The following is a 27,246-nucleotide window of genomic DNA, read 5'->3' on the forward strand; positions in this document are numbered from 1 at the left end:
AGTAGAGTCCTGATTGCTTTCTCTCGACAGCACTCCTTTCCTTTGTTTTCATTTTTACTTTTCTCATCTTAAAAGCAGCTCTTGGGTTGGCTCATGCTTTGCTTTATAGCAGAGGTTTGAACTCCTAACCTTGCGGCCTCTGCCTTCCAAGTGCCCGGTGAAACTTTTCTCCTCCAAAGTTATTTAGAAATCAGCTCGTTCCACCATAGGGTTAAACACACAGGTTTTTTATATAATGCATTTATATTTATTTTATGTGTATTTGTGATTTGTCTGCATGTCTGTCTGTCTGAGAGTGTCAGATCTTGGAGTTAAAGACATCTGCCGTGTGGGTACTGGGAATTGAACCCAGGTCCTCTGGAAGAGCAGGAAGTGCTCTCTCTCTCAGCCTCTGAGCCGTCTCTCCAGTCCTACACTAGACACTTCAGAAGATATATAGCAACATACAGGAAAATTTGACCCTTCGTGTTTGTGAATTCCCTTTTCTTGTGATAGGTTTAATTTAGCTAAGCAGTGTTTGGGGTCCATGTTTTATGAAGCAGTGTTTTGGTGCTGTTTTATGAAGCAGTGTTTGGGGTCCATGTTTTGTGAAGCAGTGTTTGGGGTCCGTGTTTTATGAAGCAGTGTTTGGGGTCCATGTTTTGTGAAGCAGTGTTTGGGGTCCGTGTTTTATGAAGCAGTGTTTGGGGTCCATGTTTTGTGAAGCAGTGTTTGGGGTCCATGTTTTGTGAAGCAGTGTTTGGGGTCCATGTTTTGTGAAGCAGTGTTGTGTTTCGGTGCTGTTTTGTGAAGCAGTGTTTGGGGTCCATGATTTATGAAGCAGTGTTTGGGGTCCATGTTTTGTGAAGCAGTGTTTGGGGTCCATGTTTTGTGAAGCAGTGTTTGGGGTTCATGTTTTGTGGAGCAGTGTTTGGGGTCCATGTTTTTACTGGCTGCCAAAGCTCATCTGCTATCACTTTTTTCTGGGGTTCTAGTTTTGTTGTTTTGGTTTTGAGTTTGTTTGTGTTTGAGACAGGGTCTCACTCTGTAGCCATGGCTGTCCTGGAACTCACCGTGTTAACCGGGCTGGCTTGGAACTCACAAAAATTGACTGCCTCTTCTCCCCCAAGTGCTGGGATTAAAGGCGTATGCCACCACACGCTGTTTGGAGTTCTGTCATTACCAGGCCACGTCATTTACCTTTGCTTCCTCATGAAGCAATGAACTGACTCCCCTGGGAGGGCAGGCTTTTTACTGTCATTTAGATCATATAACTAGGGCCTTGTTAATCCACATGGCCATGAAGCAGAACAGCAGCTGGAGGAATCAAACTAAGTAGAATGAAGTGGAAATGGGAATGAAAGGGAGGGATTCCCAGACCCATAAATGTTTAAAGTCCTAGGTGTGCCTGAGGCAGGATGAAGCCTGGGGTCTCAACAGTAAAATTCATAAATGCTGACTAAGAGCTTTGGTAGGCATCTCCCTACCGGTGGAGCCAACGTTTATAGGAAATGGGAAGCTCAGAAATTCAAGCCCAGCAAGTCATAGATTCGCAGACTCTGGGTGGAGCTAAGCGTAGGGTGCAGGCCTGGACTGAAGTCAGGTTTCTATGGAAGTGGGTCCAGAACGCACTGTGTATAGGCAGGCTAGAGGAGCAAGCCCGAAGACCAGAAACCCGCAGTGCGGTAGACTCTGGAGTAGGGGATCCCGAGGGGAATGAGTAGATTAGCTGGTGTCTGCACTGGAGGGGAAGCAGAGTCAGGACGAGTTTATAGAGTGTGAAAGGTAAGCTTATCCACAAAGAAAAATGGATTTGTTATCGCCAGTGAAAGCAAACGTTGTATTGAAAGAGAAAAGGGAAGCAGTCAAATCCCACTTGCTGGAGCAGTGCATGTCAGCATTAACCGCATAGTGCTATAAATCCTGACGGCTGCTGTTATCAAGATTCTGACCCATTCTGGAAGGCTGTGGGAAGGGTGGGGGATATAAGAGACTAAACTCCTCTGTCACGTAACAATCAAATGTTTGTATTTCATCTTGACAAAATAAATAAATAAAATATATCTAATTAACTTTTTTTTCCCCTTAAAATTTCAGTGGAAGAACGAAGTTTTGTTGAAAAGCACAGATGGCCGTCAAACATGTACTTGAAGCAGTTGGCAGAGTACAGGAAGTACATCCACTCCCGGAAATGTCGCTGTGTAGTCATGTGACCTGAGCTTTTGTGTATAGACATACTTTCTTACTGTTATGAAGAATGGGTACCTCTGGGTTCCAGTAAAATTCTTATAATTGAATCAGTATGGTATTTTAAAAACACCATATGGCTTCTTACTAGCTAGCTTTGAAGGCTGCGGAGGTCTTAAAAGGGAGCACAGACTTTAATGCTTCGCCCAGAACATAAAACTCCTGGACAGTGGCTTCTCCTCTAGGTTGCTCCATTGCTTTAATAGCATCAAACCTCTCCTCATTAAGAGATGTTTAATTTTAAAAATATCATCTAGGATAAATACAAAAATTTCATCATGTCTGACTGATTGCCCTGCTAAAATAAGGGCCATTTAAAAGCCAAGTGTAACTGTGAATTTCGGGGAGCTCTGTCCAGTGCAGCGTGAAGTTTTAGGAAAAGGAATTTGCCGTCCGTCAGTCACACACCAGCTGGTTCCAGTTCAGTAGGCATGCTTGAATCGATGTAATGAAGAACAGCTGCTTGCTGGCCGGCCACAAACCCAGTCAGGGCGAGCAGTAACTGCTGCGCAACCTTCTGGATTCTGCAGCTCCCACACTTAGAAAGGTCTGGCACTTGTTTAGGCTCTGCTAGTACATTGTTAAATTCCTAAAAATGTTTGAAAGAAGGGTCCCATATTTTCACTTTGCACTGGCTCCCCAAAATTTTTATTGAGGGAAAATGCTGTTTCTCTCTCTTCTCTCTCTCTCTCTCTCTCTCTCTCTCTCTCTCTCTCTCTCTCCAGGGTTTCTCTGTGTAACAGCCCTGGCTGTCCTAGAACTTGCTTTGTAGACTAGGCTGGCCTTGAACCTACAGAAATCTGCCTGCCTCTGCCTCTGGAGTGCTGAGATTAAAGGCATATGCCACCATGCCTGGCTGAAAAAAATGCCTTTTTTTTAAATTTTATTTTACTGAATTATTTTTTCACTTATTTTACATATCAACCACATTTTCCTCTCCTTCCTAACCTCCTGCTCCCTCCCCATCCACTCCTCTGTCTCCCTTCAGAAAGGGGCAGGCCACCCGTGGGCTTTAACAAAGAAAACATGGCCATCAAGTTGAGGTAGGACTGGGCTCCTTGTCTGCATCAAGGCTACATGAGATAATTAAAATGCTTTTTTCTTATTCAAACCTCACTTCAAAGAGTGCGCAGCAGAGGAGTTGTGGACGCTGGGAGAGCAGAGTGGAGAGGCCCCCTTTGGGAAGCTTGCTCTGCCTTCTGGCAGGAAGAAATGCTTTGGGCTGACTTTGGGACCCTAACTTACTTCTAGCTCTATCCCAGAACAATACTTTCTTGATCAATATGTAAAGCCAGGAAGTTGATAAGAGTGAGTGAGTAGCCTGACAAAATAAAGTTTTAGAGATAATCACAGGAAAAAATGCCTTCTAGAGACTTAGGTACAAAAGCAGAAGTATTCTTTCTTTTAAATGTATCTGTTAAGATTAGGATGCCAGTGGCTTGAATTGAGTTCTTTCCAGGGACTGAAAGACCATCTGGTATGAAATAGCAAAGCCACCTAAGAAGGTTAAAAAAAAAAAAAAAAAAAAAGGATGTGTGTTTGCAGAAATGATTCTGCAAGATGCGTACAGCTTGGGCATGGAAAATACAGATTGCTGTGCAGTGCTAACATCATGGCATCTGTAATTTAGTGCTGGGCTCTATTGTCCTAATTTCCAGTGGTTTTAGTATGCATATTTTTCCAACTTTCCAAAAGTTTGATTCAGCAGTCTCACCCTGTAGTGTTAGGGTGGCATCCAGAAGACCCTCTTATGCATACCAATACTGTTAGAGTAAGGGGAAAGAGCTTCTGGAGCTAGATCCCCGAGAAAGCTCATTTTAATTGTGCTGTGTCAGTGAAGATTATTGGAATGCATTTTGGTTTTTGCATTTTAAGTTACGCATATATTAGCAAGTCCCACTTGGTGGCTTAGCATTGTAAAGAACAGTTAATGTAGCCGTACCTAGAAGGTCCTTTGCGATTGTAGATCCAATGGTAGCCCTTTAATACTTGAACACATATACTCACCCTCTGTGCTAATCACAGCAATTAAAATTCTAAAATCTTAGGAAATTGAAAAATAGGAGTTGCGAAACAAAGCATTTTCTCGGAAATACTAAGTTAATATTTACCTAAGGTGCTCTCCTGAGTGGGAGCTGAATTTGGAAACGGGTGGTCTCGAGTGTTTTTTCTGGAGGTTTTCCCACTACCTGTGACAATGACTGGGGCAGAATAGAAGTGAATTCTTAAGCACATTTGAATACAGACCCCTCAGTACTATGGAATTCACCCAATTGAAAGTAACGAGAAGTTTCAAATACTTAAAATGATCATGGCTAAATTCATGCTGGCTTTCAGGGTTGTTTTCCAATCAAAGGATTATTTCTAAATGGCTGTATGCAAATTTTCTGCTTCAATATATTTACCACACATTTTAGTTGGAGGATACTGTGTAGTAGAAATAAGGCCCCTTCTTTCAGGGCCAGGTTTGCATCATACTAAGCATCCCTTGTATGCTGCTGGCTACTTCCCTGTTCTACCACAGGGGACTAGATTCTCATAGAGAGCACTGGCTGGTGACTGAAGCCCACCCCTGTGCAAGCCGTACTGGGGCTTCCTCAGGATCCTGGAAGACTGAGGAATCAGATGGATTTGACTTCCAAGATGGCCAAATTTTCAACTGCAATTTTACAAATGATACTACACTGATATAACCAATTAGGTTTAATATGTCTTCAATAATTATTTTATTTAAAGCATCTTGTTTAATTCAACTTTTAATCAGATTTTGCAAAGGGTATGTATGTATTTTAATATAGCCTGACCTGAATTTATATGTTTTTAGCTTTAGTATTTAATGTTTTATAACAAATAAACCATTTTTTACAAAAACAGGTTTAACGAAGTGTTCCTAGTTATTCCTACTTTGGATGTTCAATGCTGAAATGATTTGGGGAATATCGAATTTCTCAAGCACAGTTATGTTTTATAGACAATTTCTATTATGTAGAAAGTTCTGAGCATTGCTCGTAGATGTGAGCTGAGGTGAGATGACGGTGCCACCTCTCATATCTGCTTCCTAGCAAGGTCTCTGTCCAAAAGAGCATTTCATAATTATTTAACACGGAACATGCAGGTTCGAGCATGGAACGGGCCCGAGAGTTTACGGGGTGGAGAGCTGTTCTGTGTAGTGGAGGAATAAGAATGTACAGCTTGCTCGGCCTGAGGAACCCAGATGGAGGAGAGACTAGCAGCCAGGCATGAGGCCATGCTGTGTAGTGTGGAAGGCCCTCGCAGAAGAACTGCCCGAAAAGCCTGCTGAGCTCACCAAGGGCCCCACAGTACCTATGATGTTGTGCTCCTAACAGAAACCTGATCTAGGAACACAAATTCCTACAAGGTCTGTATGGCCTGTAGAAGGCCTGTTATACACCTTCCCGGCAAGGGCTTAGGTAAGCCAGGCCTGCCTTCTCTGCCTGAATACTGCTCTCCCAAGCAGAAAATGTGTCCCATGCTGATACCTTGGCTTGTTCATTCAGGTTATCTATGTACTTCATCCTCTTTCTGTGCCTTGGACTAGGTGGTTATTCCCTAATGCAAAATCGTGTATATCTAAGATAACTCAATTTAAAACAGCATTTCTCTTGTGTTCTGTGAATCTCCCAGAATCCATTACTTCTACATGTGTCTTTCCTTGGCCACTTGTGCCTTTGTTGTAGAACCTACATTCCTAGGTATGTTTCTCAGTGGTCTCTATGTGGCTGCTTCTTGAGGTCCAAGCCCATGTCTTGATTTATCTCCCTAATCCTTGCTCACACAAAGGCCAGGCGTAATCATGTATTATGTACATAGTGATTATTCTGCCAGTTTGAGCCCCGCTGCCTCTGAAAAGGCCAGATTGAGCAGAATGGACAGTAGTCACAGACTTGCAAATGAAGACTGGAAAGCATTCTCACACTTGGCTCTCTGCTCTGTCAGGAATAGTAGCTGGTCAAGGTGACGTTTCCCATGAATACATGAAGAGCCACCGAGGGGCTACAGCGCATGCGTAAATGACCCTAAGATACCTCTGGCTGCTGGACTGCACTGTAAGTCAGGCAGGAAGATGGGATGAGGAGATGGAAAATGTTTTATGGAACAAAACAAATAGAGAAAACATCCTACATACTACACAACTACATACTACATGCATACATCCTACATACTACACAACTGCATACTACATACTACATATATACATACTACACAACCGCATACTACATACTACATACATAATCCTACATACTACACAGCCGCATACTACATACTACATACATACATCCTACATACTACACAACTGCATACTACATACTACATACATACATCCTACATACTACACAACCGCATACTACATACTACATACATAATCCTACATACTACACAGCCGCATACTACATACTACATACATACATCCTACATACTACACAACTGCATACTACATACTACATACATACATCCTACATACTACACAACCGCATACTACATACTACATACATAATCCTACATACTACACAACTGCATACTACATAAATACATCCTACATACTACACAACTGCATACTACATACATGCATCCTACATACTACACAACTGCATACTACATACATACATCCTACATACTACACAACCGCATACTACATACATACATCCTACATACTACACAACTACATATATACTACACAACTGCATACTACATACATGCATCCTACATACTACACAACCTCATACTACATACATACATCCTACATACTACACAACCGCATACTACATACATACATCCTACATACTACACAACTACATATATACTACACAACTGCATACTACATACATGCATCCTACATACTACACAACCTCATACTACATACATACATCCTACATACTACACAACCGCATACTACATACATACATCCTACATACTACACAACTGCATACTACATACATACATTCTACATACTACACAACCGCATACTACATACTACATACATGCATCCTACATACTACACAACCACATACTACATACATACATCCTACATGCTACACAACTGCATACTACATACTACATCCTACATACTACACAACCGCATACTACATACATACATTCTACATACTACACAACCGCATACTACATACTACATACATGCATCCTACATACTACACAACCTCATACTACATACATACATCCTACATGCTATATAACTGCATACTACATACTACATCCTACATACTACACAACTGCATACTACATACTACATACATACATCCTACATACTACACAACTACATACTACATACATACATCCGATATACTACACAACTGCATGCTACATACATGCATCCTACATACTACACAACCTCATACTACATACATACATCCTACATACTACACAACTGCATACTACATACATACATCCTACATACTACACAACTGCATACTACATACATACATTCTACATACTACACAACCGCATACTACATACTACATACATGCATCCTACATACTACACAACCACATACTACATACATACATCCTACATGCTACACAACTGCATACTACATCCTACATACTACACAACCGCATACTACATACATACATTCTACATACTACACAACCGCATACTACATACTACATACATGCATCCTACATACTACACAACCACATACTACATACATACATCCTACATGCTACACAACTGCATACTACATCCTACATACTACACAACCGCATACTACATACATACATTCTACATACTACACAACCGCATACTACATACTACATACATGCATCCTACATACTACACAACCTCATACTACATACATACATCCTACATGCTACACAACTGCATACTACATACTACATCCTACATACTACACAACCGCATACTACATACATACATTCTACATACTACACAACCGCATACTACATACTACATACATGCATCCTACATACTACACAACCTCATACTACATACATACATCCTACATGCTACACAACTGCATACTACATACTACATCCTACATACTACACAACCGCATACTACATACATACATTCTACATACTACACAACCGCATACTACATACTACATACATGCATCCTACATACTACACAACCTCATACTACATACATACATCCTACATGCTACACAACTGCATACTACATACTACATCCTACATACTACACAACCGCATACTATATACTACATACATACATCCTACATACTACACAACCGCATACTACATACTACATTCATACATCCTACATACTACACAACCACATACTACATACATCCTACATACTACACAACCGCATACTACATACTACATACATACATCCTAATAATACACAACTGCATACTACATACATACATCCTACATACTACACAACCGCATACTCCATACTACATAATACATCCTACATACTACACAACTGCTGCCTATACTTTACTTATGGTTTGATGTTCAACAACAGTCAGCGTTGCAGTGTATGTGACATCCTTTAGTCTGTGTGAAGCATATAGTCCTCCTCCTTATTCCCATTTAAGAAAGCATCATGTAATTGTGCTCACAGTCTGTTACACGCTTACTTTAATGCTTTTCCGGAGGTTGAGTTTAGCCCCTCATCTGTTGACTTCCTCATTCTTATCCAGACCAAGTCCTGTTTTTTCTTGCCGTACTACTGAGCCACTCTAAAATGCTCTTTTTGCTCCTCGTATCTATAGCTTCTAGCATCTAGGGAGCCAGGGGATCACTCGCTGACATGGCTTGAGGACACACAGCAGGGCAGCATCGCTCCCGCTATTTCCATTGTGTGTGTATTCACATTGCACAAGAGCTCATTGATTTGCTCGGGGCAAAGCTCAAATAACATGAAAAGTAAAGTCTGGAAATGGTGGAAACAAAGGAGGAGGCACCGAGGGAAGAAGCACGTCAGCAGGGACATATCCCTGCAGTCTGTTGGGGCCAAGGTGCTTCGTGTTCATAGCCCTCTGTGAGGTAAGCAGCTTTCAACACAGGCCCAAAGCAACACAACCAGGTGCCCCTGGACTAGAAACATGAGCCAAGTTAATCTTGCGTGTCTCACAGCAATGCAAAGTTGACTAGCATGGAGTTTATTTGCATGAACACAAGCAAGTGAAATGTGCACTCCATCTTTCCCATAGACTGCTCCCATTACTTCCTGTAGCGACCAGAATAGCAGCCTTGCAAAGATGTCTACACCCCACCTCGGAGTTAACTTTTGTTACTCTTCATGGGGGATTTGCTGATGATTAAGGACTTTAAGATGGGAAAATTTTCCTGACCAGGCCCTTGTAAGTGGGAAGCAGTAGACCTGGGGACGAGACATGGGTGATAAGAAATTTGGAGGTGCTGCCTGCTGCCGAAGACAAAGATTCATGAACCAAGGCATAAGGACAGCCTGGGAAACTAAGGCAGCAGGAAAATGGACTTGAGAGCCCGCAGAAGCAGCCAGGCCAGCAACACGTTGACATTCAGATTTGTGAGCTCCAGAACCACAAGAGAATTACTGTTTCTGAAGCACTGTGAGGTTGTTCTCTACAGCAGACCGAACAGCTCAGTAAATTGCTGGCTTAATAATTTACTCTCCAAAGTCTCAGTGGATCACTCGGCCTTGCTGTCCAGTTGGCTCTCACAGCAGGGATCCCAAGGATGGCCCTCTGAATGCTTATTAAATCATGGGCTGCTAGGCTTCGGTCTGAGTTGTGTTTTGTTATCCAGGGTATGTCTAAAGAGTGTGCATTTATGATACCCTTCCAGGCATTGCTATGATTCATGAACCAGAATTTGAGAAGCTGAGAAACAATCACTGACAGTTCTCGGGTCTGCAGCTCTGGGAGCAGCCTATTCCCCTAGGCTTCTCCTTGCTCACCATTCTGCCCCAGTTAGAATGGCTCACCCTAACCTCTACCATCAGCCTAACCTTGACCCCTAGACGCAAATTTTTCTTGTCATTTATTTTTTTGATTCTGCCCCACAAGCCATTGACCAAAGACCTAACTTCCCTACAGCGTTGCTACTGGAGCAATTCTGCAGATCCCTCATGGTTGTGTAGGTGAAGCACACGCAGTCTCCCGCAGACTCCCTTCATGCTGTTCTCTGACCTTTCAATATCCGTTCTCATGGTGTCGTTGGATTCATTCTGAGAGATCGTTCTTTTACATTTCTGTCCCAGATTCTCTACTAATGTAAAATTAAGTCCAGAAAGTTCTCTTTCTTCGGTGTATTTGATGTGTGTGTGTGTGTGCGCACGTGCACATGTGCATGCATGCATGCGTGTCTATACTAAGATGAGTTTATGGCCACCACATACATACAGGAGGCTACGGAGGCCAGAAGATGATGTCAGATTCCCTGGAACCTGAGTTATACAGTGGTGGTAAGCCACTATGTGGGTGCTGGGAATCAAACTTGGATCCTCTGAAAGTACAGTAAACAGGGTTTTACTATATAGTCTTGGTTGCTTTCATTGGTTAGTTAATAAAGAAACTGCTTAGCCTGATAGGTCAGAACATAGGTGGGTGGAGTAGACAGAACAGAATGCTGGGAGGAAGGGAAGTGAGTTAGTCGCCATGCTTCTCCTACCCAAGACGGACGGTGGTTAGAATCTTCCGGGTAAGCCACCCCTTCGTGGTGCTACACAGATTGTTAGAAATGGGTCAATCAAGATGTGAGAATTAGCCAATAAGAGGTTGGAACTAATGGGCCAGGCAGTGTTTAAATGAATACAGTTTCCATGTAATTATTCTGGAGCTAAGCTAGCTGTACAGGAGCTGGGTGGTGGGATGCAGCCTGCCGCTCCTTCTACACTTCTCTTGACTTTGCTTCTTTATAAAATGAAACTAATGAGCGTACTGACCTCATAGTATCATCAGAAGAATTAAACAAGATTATTGGTCCAAACTTAGTGCCTTACACACTGCATAGACTTGGCACTCGATATTTTTGCCATCAATACCATAATTCTCATTATGTATTTCTGACAGTCTCATGAGTCAGGGACATCCTGTAACAAGAAGAGTATATGATGGCCTAAAGCCATATTGGTATGTAGGATGTATGTATGTATGTAGTATGTGGTATGATTGAGCATCATTTGGGTATATAGCCCAAAGTGATTTTGCTGGGTCTTGAGGTGGGTTGTTTCCTAATTTTCTGAGAAATTGCCATACTGATATCCAAAGGAGCTATACCAGCTTGTACTCCCACCAGTAATGCAGGAGTGTTCCCTTTACCCCACATCCTATCTAGCATAAGTTGTTATCAGTGATTAAAACTCTTTTAAAAGTTCATGTGACCTTGTCCATAAATTTTATAAATTGACCATATGTGACATCTTAAGGGTCTGGGAAAGAATCTGCTGTGGTCTTGGTCCTACAGATACCGCAAAGGTCACCAGGCTAAAATCTACCTCGACTCCTGTTTCTAAGAGCCTGAGGGATCCAGGTATAGCCTGGCCATACAGAGAATGCAGAGGTCACGAGGTCACCACATCCATCCCTAGCCCCATGGACAAAAACAGGCTACACATCTTTCTTGAAGAGAGGCCCTGTGTAGTTATCACTTCTGGTTTCTCTAGTGCTTATCTGTGAGCATGGGAAGACACTGTTTGGAGTCATTCACCTCCTGTGACCCTCTTCTAGTTCATATCCTAAGACAGAGGGTTCCCCTCTTCTAGTTCAGATCCTAAGACGGAGGAGTGCCCCTCTTCTAGTTCGGATCCTAAGACGGAGGGGTGCCCCTCTTCTAGTTCAGATCCTAAGATCCTAAGACAGAGGGGTGCCCCTCTTCTAGTTCGGATCCTAAGACGAAGGGGTGCCCCTCTTCTAGTTCAGATCCTAAGATCCTAAGACAGAGGGGTGCCCCTCTTCTAGTTCGGATCCTAAGACGAAGGGGTGCCCCTCTTTGCATGCACTGGCTGTGTTGCTGTTTTCCACTGAGGTAAGGGTGACCCTCAGAATCCACCAGGCACACTGGGACTTTCGCAAGTTAAAGATGTCGGACTGATAATTGTGTGCACAGTGGTTTTTTTCATTCTTTGCTGTTGTCATACATAAGCTAGGAAAAAAGTGATTGGGTAAATCAATTGCTCACTTTTCATAAAGTATTGAAAAAATGTGGGGAAAGACCACCATGAAGTATAAAACCGTGGAATGAAAATTTAGTGTGTCTTGTGACCCTTTCAATACCTCTAAGGACACCTCTTTCCCAAAGATTCTAATTTCACAGACTTAATTTCCCCTGACCAAGACAATCCGTAGAAGAGTCCCCATACTAAAATCATGCTCACTAATGGGGACCCTTCCTACCCCTCAGACTCCGGATTCTCCTCGTGTGTCTTTCCCTCTCCTTATTTGTAGGCAGAGAAATTCACCTGGCCAGGGGGACAGCCCATTAGGTACCGAGTCGTACCTTCACACAGGAGAAGGGGACATGGACATGACCTCTGACGCACTGTAAAACCTGTTGGTCACCTTACTCCCTCGAATGAGGATGAGGGTCAAGGGTCCCCTGGTTTTGTAGAGGCTTCTGCTGCCACACACAAAGTGTGCCTTTTAGAGTGCAGCAGAGTTCTTTGCTACAGTCTCCCCAGAAATTGATGGTGTCCAGCATGGATCTGGACAACTAGCAATCATGGGTACAGGGAGAGCTAGGGCCCAAAGGGGAAAGACGCAACAGCAGGCTACCAGGTACAAAACAGGAACAGAACAATTACTGGTCCTAAACAATATCCAGTTGGCTATAGGTGACACTATAAATTTTTTTCACTTAGCCAGATGGCTCCCTGGCTAAGAGTGCCTACTGCTTTTGCTGAGGGCCCAGTTTTAGCTCTCAGCACCCAGTCTGACAGCTAACAACTGCCTGTAACTCGAGCTGTGGGGGATCGGACACCTCCCGCCTCCAGCGCTACCTGCACTCACACACACGTAACCACATGCAGACACTTGTAACTACACACCATTAAATCTATCTTAAGAAACGCCTGTGTGCCACACTGAGTGTGGAAGTGAAATGTTCAGAGCCAGGTCTCTCCTTCCACCGCAGGGACCCCAGGGCTAGGCCTCAGCCTAGGAGGACGTGTCGTGACCCACTGCACTGTTCCACCACCTCTAAAAGCTTGAGAACATAGAATACAACCCAAGAGAAATCATTAGTCATTTCCAGGTACATCTTTATTAGGAATGGGCTCTTCTCACTGGAGACAGAGACGGGACCCGCAGTTCCACAGCATTCAAACCATTGCAAGACATCAAAGTGTGGGAGGGAGGAATTATTTAGGACAGTTTCGAAATTGACTTCACAGACATTCTTTTTTTTTTTCTTTTTTACAGACATTCTTGGAAGCAACGTTTTGCAATTTGCATTTCATATTTAATTTTGCTGGTAGTCTAACTCAGATCAACACCCAGCTACTTGGGATTTTCTGGGCAATCATTTTACAGACAGTTCTGACTGTGCCTTTTACTCTGCAATCTGGTAGTGTGGTCATAGCTTCTTCATCTGATTTCTCAAAGAGCATCCTTGTACAATGGGCACTACCTTCTGTGAGTTCTGGGAGAGGGCAAGATTGAGCACACTGACTCAGCAGTGATGGCTGAAGAAGGGGGGTGGGGAGGAGAAAACAACTTCACAATAGTCACTGGTTTAATAGAGCCTTTATAAAGCCAAGTTCTACAGAATTATTTCAGTGGACCAGTACTAGCAGAGAACCAGGAACAGATTCACTGGAGATTTGTATAAACTTGGCTGAGAAGGCTTAGAGGTAGAAACATGGTGGTACGTGAAGAATTCGTGATTTAACCAGCATGGTCTGCTAAATTTTTTGGCTGCAGGGTTAAAAGGAAATTGCAATCATTTTTAGCACTGAGAAAAAAAGAAATAAAAGCTGTTTTTGTTCAAAATCCCAGTCACCAGGAAATACTGCCGTGTTTGGGGTGCAGGTCAGTTCTCGGCATTGGCACTGGCGTCAGCATGGCCGGACAGCTGCTGTCAGCATGGAGTCTGTGGCGGGAAAGAGACAAAGAACTAGATTCCACGTCATAAATAACTCAGCCTCCCTTCCCACAGCACAACACTCTAGACATCTAGACACACCTACTACAGGTGGCCTTGGGCAGGAGTTGCCAGGAAAATAGGAAAACAGGAACAGCACAGGACAGGGAAAGAATGATAGGCTACAGCCATGAACACTATAACCTACGCTAGCACAGGGTACAGCCGTGAACACTATAACCTACGCTAGCACAGGGCTACAGCCATGAACACTATAACCTACGCTAGCACAGGGCTACAGCCATGAACACTATAACCTACGCTAGCACAGGGCTACAGCCATGAACACTATAACCTACGCTAGCACAGGGCTACAGCCGTGAACACTATAACCTATGCTAGCACAGGGCTACAGCCGTGAACACTATAACCTACACTAGCACAGGGTACAGCTGTGAACACTATAACCTACACTAGCACAGGGCTACAGCCATGAACACTATAACCTACACTAGCACAGGGCTACAGCCGTGAACACTGTCACCCATGGTAGCACAGGGCTACAGCCATGAACACTATAACCTACACTAGCACAGGGCTACAGCCGTGAACACTGTTACCCACGCTAAGTACAGGGGGTTACAGCCGTGAACACTGTCACCCATGCTAGCACAGGGCTACAGCCGTGAACACTGTTACCCACGCTAAGTACAGGGGGTTACAGCCGTGAACGCTGTCACCCATGCTAGCACAGGGCTACAGCCGTGAACGCTGTCACCCACGCTAAGTACAGGGGGCTAGGGAAATGGCGTTTTCTTTGTTTCATTCTTAACCTCAGCCTGACCTGCTAAACGTGTTCTAGAATGGAAGTCAATGGGTGTCACTAACTAGGTTTTCAGTGATTTAGAACTCTGTGAGTGCAGAAAGTTACCCTGAACGGACAGTGCTCACCAGTTGTGATGTTGCAAACAGGGATCCAAAGATGTATATTGACAGACTATTTGAGGCCTAGAGAGAGACCTCCTTTCTTCCATTCCTATCATGAGTGACCACTGCAATCAACATATAGGACTTGTAGAAAGGATAAATTGCTGATCTGTGAGTCATGCAGCCTCTCAAAGAATTTTTATGTTAAAGAATCATTACTTTACTTTCACTGGGTTGTGGTGGCACAAACCTTTAATCCCAGCACTCAGGAGGCAGAGGCAGAGGCAGACAGATCTCTGTGAGTTCGAGGCCAGCCTGGTCTACAGAATGAGTTCTAGGACAGCCAGGGCTACACAGAAAAATCCTTTCTCAAAAAACAAAACAAAAAACAACACTAACAACCCACAACAATAACAAATCATTACTTTCTTCTTCCTTAAAAGAAACACTTGAAGCCGGGCGGTGGTGGTGCACGCCTTTAATCCCAGCACTCGGGAGGCAGAGGCAGGCGGATCTCTGTGAGTTCGAGACCAGCCTGGTCTACAAGAGCTAGTTCCAGGACAGGAACCAAAACCACAGAGAAACCCTGTCTCGAAAAACCAAAAACCAAAAACCAAAAAAAAAAAAAAAAGAAAAGAAAAAAGAAAAGAAACACTTGAGTCTGTCTGTGTATGTGTCCCTGGAAGCTTGCTAACTCTAAATGCTGGAGGACACAGAGAGCTTACTCATTAGATCCAACGCATCCTGGTATTAACCTATAGCATGAAGGTCCATTAAGGAAAAGCTGTTGCCTACTAACCATAAGAGTGGAGTCTACCTCTTAGTGGAGACATGCCATTGTCTTCTCCCTTAAGAGAATTGGGCCGACCCACCCTTCAAGAAGGCAGGCCCACCTCAAGTTAAGGAAATAGGAAGAATAATTATTCCTTTAAGGAGATGTTGTTTCCTTTCTTAGTGATGCAGTCTCTTACAGACATGCAACCCCACAGCCTACCTGTTTTTCTGAATCACCCAGAAGGGCTCGGTTTTTCCATTATTCCGTCTCAGTTCTAAGCATGCTCTCCTCACCCTGAGCCTCCCTTGCTCACTCTCCTTCCTGACCCCATGCTGGCTTAGCTCAAAGGACATGGCTCTTTCTTCCCATCTGCACTTCCCCTTCTGGCAACTGCCAAGATTTACAACTTTCCCACCCTCAAGTTTTTCTTCTGAAATTGTTCAGCATGGACAAGAAACCTAAAAGGAGGGCTGGAGAGATGGCTCAGAGGTTAAGAACACTGCCTGCTCTTCCAAAGGTCTTGAGTTCAATTCCCAGCAACCACATGGTGGCTCACAACCATCTGTAATGAGGTCTGGTGCCCTCTTCTGGCCTGCAGACATACACACAGACAGAATATTGTATACATAATAAATAAATAAATATTAAAGAAAGAAAAGAAACCTAAAAGGAGACCCCAATTTTCTAATCAGTTGATCTCCCTGTAGTTTTCCACTGAGCCAAAGATCTCCTTCAGGTGTCTGATTTGGCATTTGAGAAGTCAGCTAGATCTAGATCACATATAAACAATGAGAAAAACAAACAAAAAGACCTCATTTCATCTTATACTTAAGCACATCCCCTCATGGCCTCTGCGCTGCAACCCTGTCTACATCTCCTACTTCCTCCCACTGTCGTGTTTTAAATCTTACTTTCTATTATCCCTTGGGAATCCTTCATCTTTAGTTAGCTGAGTCCTTGTCAGGCAGTCCCTGTTGAGAAAGACCTGCTTCTGCCATCCTTGGGTGCAAGCAACCCCCCTCGCCCTGCCCAGCTTCCATCTCATTATTCTGTGTGCTTCAGGAGTGAATAATTTAGTTGTTTGTGATCTATCTCTAGGGACTGGAAGTTCCAGGTTATCTTTTTGTGTGTTTATGTTTGGTACTATGTCTAGCACAATACATTTGTTAAATAAAGGTTCATTGAAAGAATTTCTCTCTGGTACAATTCATCCTTCTGTAAGATGTAAAATTCATCAGTAAATGTTGTCTCAGTTCCTCAAATAACCCCCCAGAATGTCTTTCTACAGCATAATGGAAAATGGGAGCAGAAAGCCATTGTCTCCCAGTGCCCTGGCCTAGGCTCACCTGCCTCCCTTCCATTACTGCAGAGCTCCGATCTGCTTCAGCCGGGCCATCAGCTCCCCATTCTGCTTCATGGTGATGAGATCATTGCATCCACCTATACAGTCTTTGCCAATGAAGACCCGAGGGACCTGCAGAAGTGAGCACGTCAGGACAGTTGTGTGATCACCCCACCCCCCATTGTCCACATGCTGAGCTTCTCAAGTGGCTTTACAACCTTCAGAAGAGTCTTAAAAGACTCTTAAGAGTAGAAGTCATCATTAAAAAAACATTACTAGGGCTAGGTTGTAGTTCAGAGGCATGGCCACTGAACATGAGTTGAGTCCTCAGTTCCACGTGGGAAAAATGTAAGAAAAGGTGTTTCAGGTTGGATGAGCTGGGTATTGACCTGATGGGGGAGGGGCACACAAGGGTCATACCTGACAGGGGAAGAGGGCACACAAGGGTCATACCTGATGGGGTGGGGGTGGGAGGACGACAGAGTGAGAATGTTTTCCTGAGCATCCTATTTTGCTTAGAAAGTATAGAATGTCAAAGTGAGCTGTTTGGAACGGGAGAAGGATGCACAGAGAGGGTGAACTACTGTGGATAAACTCTAGTCGTGTGTTTTGTCTTGATTGTTTGTGTCATAGAAAAGGGGACCCAGGGAGAACCAGGATTTAAAAATTAGGAAGCTGATAACTAAGCCAAAATCCTATGTCACATCCAAAGTATGTGAACTCTGTCCTTTGCCTGACAATTAGAAACCCCACAGAACCCTCTCTGGCAGGTGGCCTGGCTGCTGGGGGGGGCAGGGGGCTGTTTGGGAAACTCTGGGAAGGAAGTGACACAATATTGCTTCCCCTAGCCACAGGAGAAAAGTGCAGAAAGATGAAGAAAGAACCCTAAAATTGCATGGAGTGCTGGCTATGGCTTCTGGGCAAAGGAGGCCCCCTGATCTGAGGACTTCTCCGTTTCTATCTTCCCACACTTGGGGGTGCTTTGTCGTACCAATAACAGCAGAACCCCAGTGGTCCTGTTGAGGATGGTGACTTGTCAGATAAAATTCGCCCAAGCTTTAAACAAGGAAACTGTGTTTACTCTTGAGTGTTTGTATTTTTCAAAAGAGTTAAGCGATTTTCTATATTCCTACAGTTTGTATATCTCCATTGTTCTTCCTATGCGTGTAGAAGCCAAAGGCTGACACTGGGTGTCTTCTTAGGTCAATCTGTTTTTAAAAACTGAGGCAGATCTGCTCTTGTGTCCCCTGTGCTGGGGGTATAAACTGGGTTTTCCTATGCGGTTTTGGGGTTTACTCTAAACTGTGCTCCCCATGCTTGTGAGGTAAATGTTACGCTGGAGGTCTGAGCGCAAACATCAGTTCCGGGGGGTGGGGGGGTGGGGGTGGCTGGTTCTCTCTTTCCTGGGACTCAGAATCCTGGAAGGTCTGGTTAAATGAGAGGCAGATTCTTTCTTTCAACTCCTAATTTTGAGATTCAGACAAAATGAGCTAAGCTCCAGGAGTCTGAATTTCTAAACATTTCCCAGGTCCCGGTCACCTTTCACTCCCTGGTCTACACAGAACACCCCGATTTCTCCCAGGGTTACTGAGCCCCCCCACCCCCACCACACACTCCCCTGTCCACTTCCCAGCCTGAGACAGGCCCTGAAACGGTCTGGCTGTTCCCTAAGGTAGGTTTTTGACACTCCGGCAAGAAGCCAGAAGGAACCTTGCCTTCCACCCTGGCCCCACCCCACAGTCTGGTGAGGAGGAGGAAGAAAAACATTTGTCATTCAAACCTCCGGCCCATCCCTCTCCTAGGAGGAAGTTGACTCAGTTGCTGCTAGAGGAGGAAGAACCTTTGCCCTAAAACCAAGCTCTAGGTTTTCCTGGAGTGGGTCTCCCCAGCCTTCTCCGCAACTCTAGGGTTCACTTCCTGTGTGTACAGAGGCCAAAGCTGACAGTGGGTGTCTTCCTTGATTAGTCTACCATTTTTTATTAAAACAAGGAAGGGTCCTTGCTCCCAGCGCAGGGTCTACAAGCAGGCTGCCGTTCGTGTATGCTTGTGAGGTAAATGCTTTATCTACTGAGCCATCTTCCCAGCACCCACTTCTCCACTTCTGACCACTGTTGGCCAGGTTTCCTACTGTGAGCTCCTTCTTCTGACTGCCATTCCCACCTGAATTCTGTGTGGTCTCAGGACTGTCTCTGAGAGTTTCAGCCCAGACCCTGTCCCTCCCGCAGTCTCTTGTCTCTGTAAAAGTAGCTGCGTGTGCAGAGGCTGACGGACTGATTAGAGCTTTGCTGACAGTGAAGCCTATGGACTGTGGGTGTTTTAGGGCCTACTTTGCAATCTTGAATGACCTTTAGCCTACCTTGCCGTCTTAACTGGGTTTTTGTATTGCTGTGAAGAGATACTATGACCATGCCAACTCTTCTAAGGAAAAGATTTAACTGGAGTGGCTGCCTCAGAGGTTCAGTTGCTGTCATCATGGTGGGGAGCATGGTGCTAGAGCGGGAACTGCTACATCTTGCAGGCAACAGGAAGTGGACACTTGAGTGAGACCTCAAAGCCCACCCCCACATTGACACACTTCCTCTAACAAGGCCACACCTACTCCCCTACTCCGGCAAAGCTGTACCTCCTGAAAATGCTGCTCCTTTTGAGGAGGCATTTTCTTTTTAACTACACCTCAGTGTCACACCCAATGAACATATAAACGTCTTTGGAATGTAGTAACTTAACAAAACCATTCTGCTACCTGTCAGAGGGTAAAAATGCTATCTCACAGCATCCAAGGCCTATCTGCACAACTTTAACTCACTTCTTTGATGTTCCTCCTAAGGTTTTTAAAAATTGCCTTATTTGGCTCTTTTTTCTGCTTCTGCGTTGGAACATGGAGGTAACCCAGCTCCATCCTCTCAGGCCACGCTCATTCACTTCACTCTAGGGTAAGCCAACTCCTTTGAGGGGAAAGCAGTTTTTGTACTGATGACCTTAGTGACCAGAATGGCCCTTCCAGGAGCCACATTCCAGTAGCAGCCTGCGCGTACAGGGCAGCCCAAGCTGGTGTTTGGGAGATTAGAGGCCTTCTCCAGGCCTCGGATCAAGCCCTTCTTATTCTAACCCTTAGTGTCCCTGTCATGAGCTCCCCTTAGCTCCACGGGACATCAGTCACTCGAGCACACTAAAGGCAGGTGTGCTGAACCTTACTTTTTGTCTTTCTCCATCTTGGTGAGGCCTTTATGGTTCCGTTTGAACCAGCAGCCTGCTGCATACACCCTGTCTCCCCTTTCCTAAATTTCTTGGTAAGCACACCATTGCCACCTCCCAAATACACAATTCATTGTATTGTTTGTCTCCCACACAAAAGTACACATTTTACAAAGTAGGAGTTTTTTCATGGCTGTATTTCCACTGTGCAGAAATGTCTGACACACAGATGCTGAAAAATATGTTTTCTATCCAGAAAAATCATCCTATGACCATGAAGAAAAACTAAGCCTCAAAAATGAAGGCAATTTGCAAAAAGTTCCATCAAAAGCTCAAGGAAAAAGGTGGAGCTCTGGAGAAGTAGCAGACAAAAGCCCCAGGGTAGGAGCTGTAGAAAGCCAGTCTTGCTAGACTAAAGACTGTTTCTGTGGTCAAGCCCCGCTGAACTCCTACTGTGTACCACTCCCCATAGGTTATGTAGCATGACTGAATAGCCAACCACACTCAAGTTCTCACTGCCCTAGAAGGTAAACATACCCCAACAGGATCTGGAAGCAGTGAGTTAGAAGCTTCTGTGCTTCCCTCAAAAGGATGTATTTGGATTTGCACTAAAAAACCTATTTGGGGGGAGGATATATACAGGATCACAGATAGGGCTCAGTAGTCAGCATGAGGGCCCTGAGTTTAGATCCTGAGAAGCCATGGAAAAACCAGGCACGACAGTGCTCAATACTGGGAGTTGGGTGTAGAGATAGGTGGATCCCATGGGCTCACAGGCTTGGCAGCCTAACCAAAATGGGAAATGTGCTGCTTCAGTGAAAGACCCTGCTTCAAAAAAAACTAATGTGGAGTGTGATTGAAAAACACATCCTGAGGTCAACTTCTAGTAGCCACACACTCACATATACAAACGTGAATTTACCACATGACAAACGTGAATTTACCACATGCATGTGCACGCACACACGCACACCCCTTTTGAAATTTTAAACTTAAAAAGCTACTACAAATGTGTTGCTTTGCAAATCAGTGCAAATATCTGTTAAGATGGAAGGTGAAGATTTTTTTTCCTCCAGAACAGTTGCTGCTCTGAGCAGGCAGCGTCCTCGCTAATCCTGCCGTAGCTGGAACCACCTGCAGATCTTTACCACTGTTACTGATGGCCGGCTCCCACCTCTGCACTTGGGAGGCTAAATAGGAGTGTGTGTGGTGTGAGCGCGGATTGTCTGAAATAGGGGTGTGTGTGGTGTGAGCGCGGATTGTCTGAAAAGTTCCCAGGTGTCTCCATTGGCCAGCGTGGTTTCTGCACGGGCCTATACGAGTGTTCCCACTTCTCTGTTCTTTCCACTCTGCTCCAAGACTTCATCCTATAGCTGTAAAATAGCATACTCTTTGTCTGCACCAGAATACAGATTTTTGAATGAGACAACTTCCAAGGCTTTATACCTAGGTCACAGAGAAAACCCTCTAAGTTGATGGAGGAAGGTCATTGGTTAAAAATAAAGAAACTGCTTGGCCCTCATAGGTTAGAACATAGGTGGGTGGAGTAGGCAGAACAGAATGCTGGGAGGAAGAGGAAGTGAGCTCAGATGCAGGGCAGCGCCTCTGAGATACAGACACCATGCTCTCCTCTCCAGAGCAGATGCGATGAAGCTCCGACCCAGGATGGACGTAGGCTAGAATCTTCCTGGTAAGCGCACCTTGGGGTGCTACACACATGAATAGAAATGGGCCAAGCAGTGTTTAAAAGAATACAGTTTGTGTGTCGTTATTTTGGGGCATAAGCTAGCCAGGCAACCAGGAGCTGGGGCGGCAGGAACACAGCCCGCAGCTCCCACAACAGAATGGCCCCCAATGTGTGGATAACAATCCATAGAAACCCTGAGAAAGCTTGGGAAATAATTCTAGAACAAAATGACAATGTTGTGCATGTTTTCTTGGTAGCAGCAATTTCTACTCTGCTTGCTAGAGGCAAGCAAGTGCTCTCATCTAAGAGAGGCTTCCTGACTCAGCTTTAGCTGCAAACCTTGCTGCTCTTTTAAGAGGTCATGCTACGAAACACTTAAACGGTGCTGATGAAAAGCTGAATGCATGCTTTTCGGTTTTCAGCCGTAGCAGGAAAAAAAGTTGTGCTGTTTTATTTAAAAATGCTGGTTTTCTGGGCTGTCCGGCCAGGGCAAACTCTGACATTCAAGCAGGCGGTTCTGACTACGGAGCTTTTGAGTGTTGCTTAATACTGTTGTAGCTTGCTTACTGGCAAGGACCTTGAAACATTGTAGAGTTGTGGCAATGAACAGGGCTCTGGCGGGTACTTCAGTCACAAGGCTAGAATGGCAGAAAGCTAAGGAATGGGGTGGATCTAGCTGCCAAACCCACGGCTTTAGTCCTACCTATATTGGTCAGTAAATTAAAGACTCATGTGGTCAAAAAAGAGACATATACAGTAAAAGAAAGATTAAAAGTCAAAGAAAACGTCTTAATGATTTACAGTGTGTTTAAAAATATATGCAGGCTAAAAATTAAAGTTCTTAAAAGTGAAAAAGGAAGAAAGAAAGTAGTTGGGTGTGGTAGTACACACCTTTAATCCCAACACTTGTGAGGCAGAGGGAGATTTACCTCTGTGACTTCAAGGTGTGGTAGCACATGCCTTTTATCCCAATGCCTGGGAGGCAGAGACAGAAGGATCTCTGAGAGTTCAAGGACAGCATGGTCTACAGAGTTATTCCAGGTCAAAGATACAGAGAACCTGTCTCAAAAAGCAAAAAATAAAAGTAAAAATAAACAAAATAGAGGTTAAAATAAAGTCGCACAAAGATGGAAAATACAATGAGAATCTTGATACTATATGCTATTATGCTCTGTTTGAATTGTTTGAATGCTGAGGAAGGAGCAACAGCTGCTAAAAAATATTTGTTTATAAATGTTGCTGAACTAATCCAAGATAGATATTTTCAAAATACCTTGACTTCAGAATTTGGATCTAAGGATATGATACTTTGGAAAAGAGATTCTTCTTTTGTTTTCACAGAGAATGAGACTCTATGAATTGCTTCTTCGATCCCAATATGGTATGATAGACCTCGCCCTCCTGAAAGGTTGCTGTGAACACCTTCAAAAAATCACTTCACTCAATTGACGACTGAGATGAACCAAGCACATAGGTTATACCCTGAAATATCTGATTAACAGCGCCCCCATTCAGCAGGAAGCAGTTTGGAGAGAAATAACTACATCCATATTCCCAAATATTGTTTATAAATGTTCTTTTACATTTAAAGGGGGAGATGATATAGGTATGAATAATTTGTATTGCTATAGATTTTAAGGTCAATTTTGTTATAGGTATATGTATTTCTGACCTTGATTAAGGTATTGTGATTGTGTAGTTCATTTAAAAATGTAATGTATATAGGTTGTTAATGGATAATTATCAATAATAGTCAAGCTTGTAGTCATGTTAGTTAGATTTTCTAGATGTACATAGATATATTTTAGATAGGCATTCTTCATATCTTTCAAAGAATATAGAATATGGCATTTTAAATGTTTTAATAACTTAGGGTTTTTCATGACAATGAGACACTCTGCTCCTGGCAGCACCAATCTACTTCAAGCAGAAGATGGGCATCGAAGAGGCACCTTATGGAGTTTGATAGCTATTTGGGCAAGAAACTGCTCTTGCCTGGACTATTGTATAAACTGGACACAGAGAACCCGCAGAGAGAGAACTGCTGAACTTGCCTAAAGGTGAGATGATCTTTTGGGGTTCCTGATTCATGAAAGAGTCTGCGAGACATTCTGCAGAACACAGCAGATAGTAACTGAACTGCCTTTGAAATTTCCTGCTTCATGGAAATGTCTTTGGATACTATGGACCTGTAGGCCGAAGATGGATGCCCCAACGGTACAGAGGAACTTTGGGTGACTGTCCAGGCAGTGAGATGTCTCTGTGATTTCTAGAGTTTTCTAAGTTGCTTACTTCTCATTTACTTAGGTCATATTATATCCTTCTGGAGTCTTTGATGGAGTTGAAGAATAGATAGTTATAGTTTTCCTTAGTTATGATAAAGATAAAATAGATGTAAATATTGTAACTGTAATTCTTACTTGATAACTGTTTTGCTATATGTAATTTTGCTATGTTAAAGTTAAAGCCTTCCTTTTTTTTTTTGTTTAAACAGAAAAAGGGGAAATGATGGAGGAAGGTCATTGGTTAAAAATAAAGAAACTGCTTGACCCTCATAGGTTAGAACATAGGTGGGTGGAGTAGGCAGAACAGAATGCTGGGAGGAAGAGGAAGTGAGCTCAGATGCAGGGCAGCTCCTCTGAGAGACAGACACCATGCTCTCCTCTCCAGAGCAGATGCGATGAAGCTCTGACCCAGGATGGACGTAGGCTAGAATCTTCCTGGTAAGCGCACCTTGGGGTGCTACACACATGAATAGCAATGGGCCAAGCAGTGTTTAAAAGAATACAGTTTGTGTGTCGTTATTTTGGGGCATAAGCTAGCCATGCGACCAGGAGCTGGGGTGGCAGGAACACAGCCCGCAGCTCCTTCAACACTAAGTCACACTAAATCTCAAGTAGAAAATGTGTTTCTGCCAACACTGCCCCTCCAATGTGCCCCTGGAAGGGATGGAAGTGAATTGGTGTGATGGCCATCAGGGGAGACTCCGTGTCTTTCCCTTTGACTATCTTAACACTGGGCCTCAAAACTAGTTTCCCCAGCAAACCTGGGCTGCGAAAGGCTGGAGTCCTGATGCCAGCCAGTGCAGGAAGAGATTTCACAGTTCTGAGGTCCTTACGAGACCAACTGTACATGAGATAACCAATATGAGCCAATAGTGGGTGGGGACCTCCCCTTAATCTGTCCTGTACACCTCCCACCTGCTATATGAACCTAAGCCTTAGCCTGGGGAGAGGGCTCAGTTGGTGAGGTGCTTGCCCATGAGAGCAAGGACCTCAGTTTTATCTCCCACAATCTACAGAAAAATCTGGGTGCAAGTCACAATATTGGGGAAACTGAGATAGAAGGACCCTCAGGGCTTTCTGGCCACCAGCCCAGTCTGTGAACTCCAAATTCAGTGAAGGACCTGTCTCAAAAAATGGTTATTGAGAGTGATTGAAAAAGTCACCCAAAGTTAACTTCTGGCCCGTCTCACAAATGTGGGTAGACATACACACCATACACACACACACACGCGCGCACGCGCGTACACACACACAATGCGCACATACACACTCGCGCGCGCGCACACCCTGAACTTTATGGACTTGGGAAGCACTGGATGACCTCTTTAGGTATTCATCTTCCCAGTGAAACCTCCCTGAATAAGTTTCTTTTTCTCTGCTTTTCACTGTCACGTGTCCCTTTAATTGGATTGGAGGCAGGTGGCCAAGGTTCTTGGCTTGTTCGGGGTTGCCAGATCCTAGGCTTTGTCCCCCAACACTCCAGTAACAGTGAGACAAGCTCACTGTGCCAGCACCCGAGGCTGCTAGACTGGGCATCCCAGCAGCAGCCCAGACACAAAGCAAGCCTTTTCTGAGGGCAGAGGAGGTTCTTAGGGAGCCACACAGTGTATTTGCACAACAGGCTTCTGAAGTGCTACTCCAGCTGTGCGGCCGGGCCCCCTAGGAAGGCAAGAAACTCGCAGACTACGAGGGAACCGGGCCTGAGTAACAGCAGGCCTGAAATAGCCTCTAATTAAAGCAGCACACGGGGCAAACAGTGGAGCAGAGGGTTTCTTTTCCTAGTGGGTGGAGCTAGATAAGGAGCAAACCAGGTGATAACGCCTAGAGAAATGAAGGCTCACAAACCGTACCAAGAAGAGTGCAAACAGCGAAGAAGTGTGTTTGCTGCCGCGTTCCTCAACAGAAAGCTGAAGGTCACACCCAGCCTCTCAGCTGCCCCCTGCCTTGTCAGATGAACACTGTCAGCTCAAAATAGTGCTTAAAACAAAGCCTTCAGATGCACAGCCGACTGCCTCCAGCTGGCTGCCGAGCCCACCGAGCTGGCACCACGCAGCACTGTGCTGTCCTCCAAGACAGTCTCTCTGCTGCTGTCAGACCCGTGTCTCTCCTCAGGTTCCTCCCCCGACACCCTGTAAAACCCTCTAGATGCTGGGAAGGACAGTGTCCTGGCAGTGGCAACCTAGAAAAGGCACGGATGTCTGCACTCTGAAAGGAACCAGCAACCCTTGGGCCTTTTCTTAGCATTTGAACACACTCACTGTTCTCGCTCCGGTGAGCTGCTCTAAATAATCTTGAATCTCATTGGTGTTGTTGGTGGCTGTGATATCCACAAATTCCAGGAGCCCTTGTTTGAAAGGCAGTTGCCTGAGGATTTCCTGTGTCTTCTGGCAGTAGGGGCAGGTGGGCTTGATGAACACCACCACCTTGCCAGGCTGGATCTTGCTGTTAACAAATTCTTGAGCCATGCCGGCAGGCTGCAGCTTCCTGAGGAGGACCGCTCAGTAGAAGGTCCTGGTCGGTGTAAAAACGTGGCTTAGCCACAGCTTTCATTTAAAAAGGAACCTCCTTGGAGGAGGAGTTAGCGAGCAGCATGATTCAGTTTTAAAGGGCCAGCCTCGAAGTCAATTCATTGCGGTATGATTCACCAGTTAGCAGGCCTAGGAATGCACACTCGATGTTTAATCCATAAAAGCGTAGGCCAGGCTGTCTTTGTGCTCTCCGCCTTTGGGAATGCCTGTCCAATAGCAGGGAATGAACCTAAGTCACCCTCGAGGGTAGCAGAGACT

At 44.5% G+C, this 27,246-nt stretch overlaps 2 protein-coding genes across 2 annotated transcripts in view; one reads left to right on the forward strand and one right to left on the reverse strand.

The window, feature by feature from the left end:
* Positions 1-5,024, forward strand: part of Rhobtb3 (Rho related BTB domain containing 3) — a 67,972-nt gene extending 62,948 nt beyond the window's left edge. The window contains exon 12 of the mRNA XM_057789925.1: positions 2,077-5,024. Within this exon, the coding sequence (XP_057645908.1) occupies positions 2,077-2,192 (116 nt within the window). The 3' untranslated portion in view covers positions 2,193-5,024. The remainder of the gene's footprint in view (positions 1-2,076) is intronic.
* Positions 5,025-14,086: 9,062 nt separating this feature from the next.
* Glrx (glutaredoxin) lies at positions 14,087-27,010 on the reverse strand. The gene is made up of 3 exons (XM_057789842.1): positions 26,719-27,010; positions 17,298-17,425; positions 14,087-14,258 (listed from the first exon to the last, which is right to left on the reverse strand). Exons 1-2 carry the CDS (start codon positions 26,923-26,925, stop codon positions 17,312-17,314), a joined length of 321 nt encoding a protein of 106 aa, XP_057645825.1. The 5' UTR covers positions 26,926-27,010; the 3' UTR covers positions 14,087-14,258; positions 17,298-17,311.
* Positions 27,011-27,246: the final 236 nt, after the last annotated feature.

Source organism: Chionomys nivalis, chromosome 15 (genome assembly GCF_950005125.1).
Source record: "Chionomys nivalis chromosome 15, mChiNiv1.1, whole genome shotgun sequence".
In the NCBI taxonomy this organism is placed as follows: Eukaryota; Metazoa; Chordata; class Mammalia; order Rodentia; family Cricetidae; genus Chionomys; species Chionomys nivalis.

What these genes read in the sequence shown, in the direction of transcription:
- Glrx (XM_057789842.1), bottom strand. Translation starts at nt 26,925, where the DNA reads ATGGCTCAAGAATTTGTTAACAGCAAGATCCAGCCTGGCAAGGTGGTG. An exon ending in AGCTCACCGGAGCGAGAACA is followed by an intron (nt 17,426 to 26,718) that starts GTGAGTGTGTTC and finishes TCACTTCTGCAG; the next exon opens with GTCCCTCGGGTCTTCATTGG.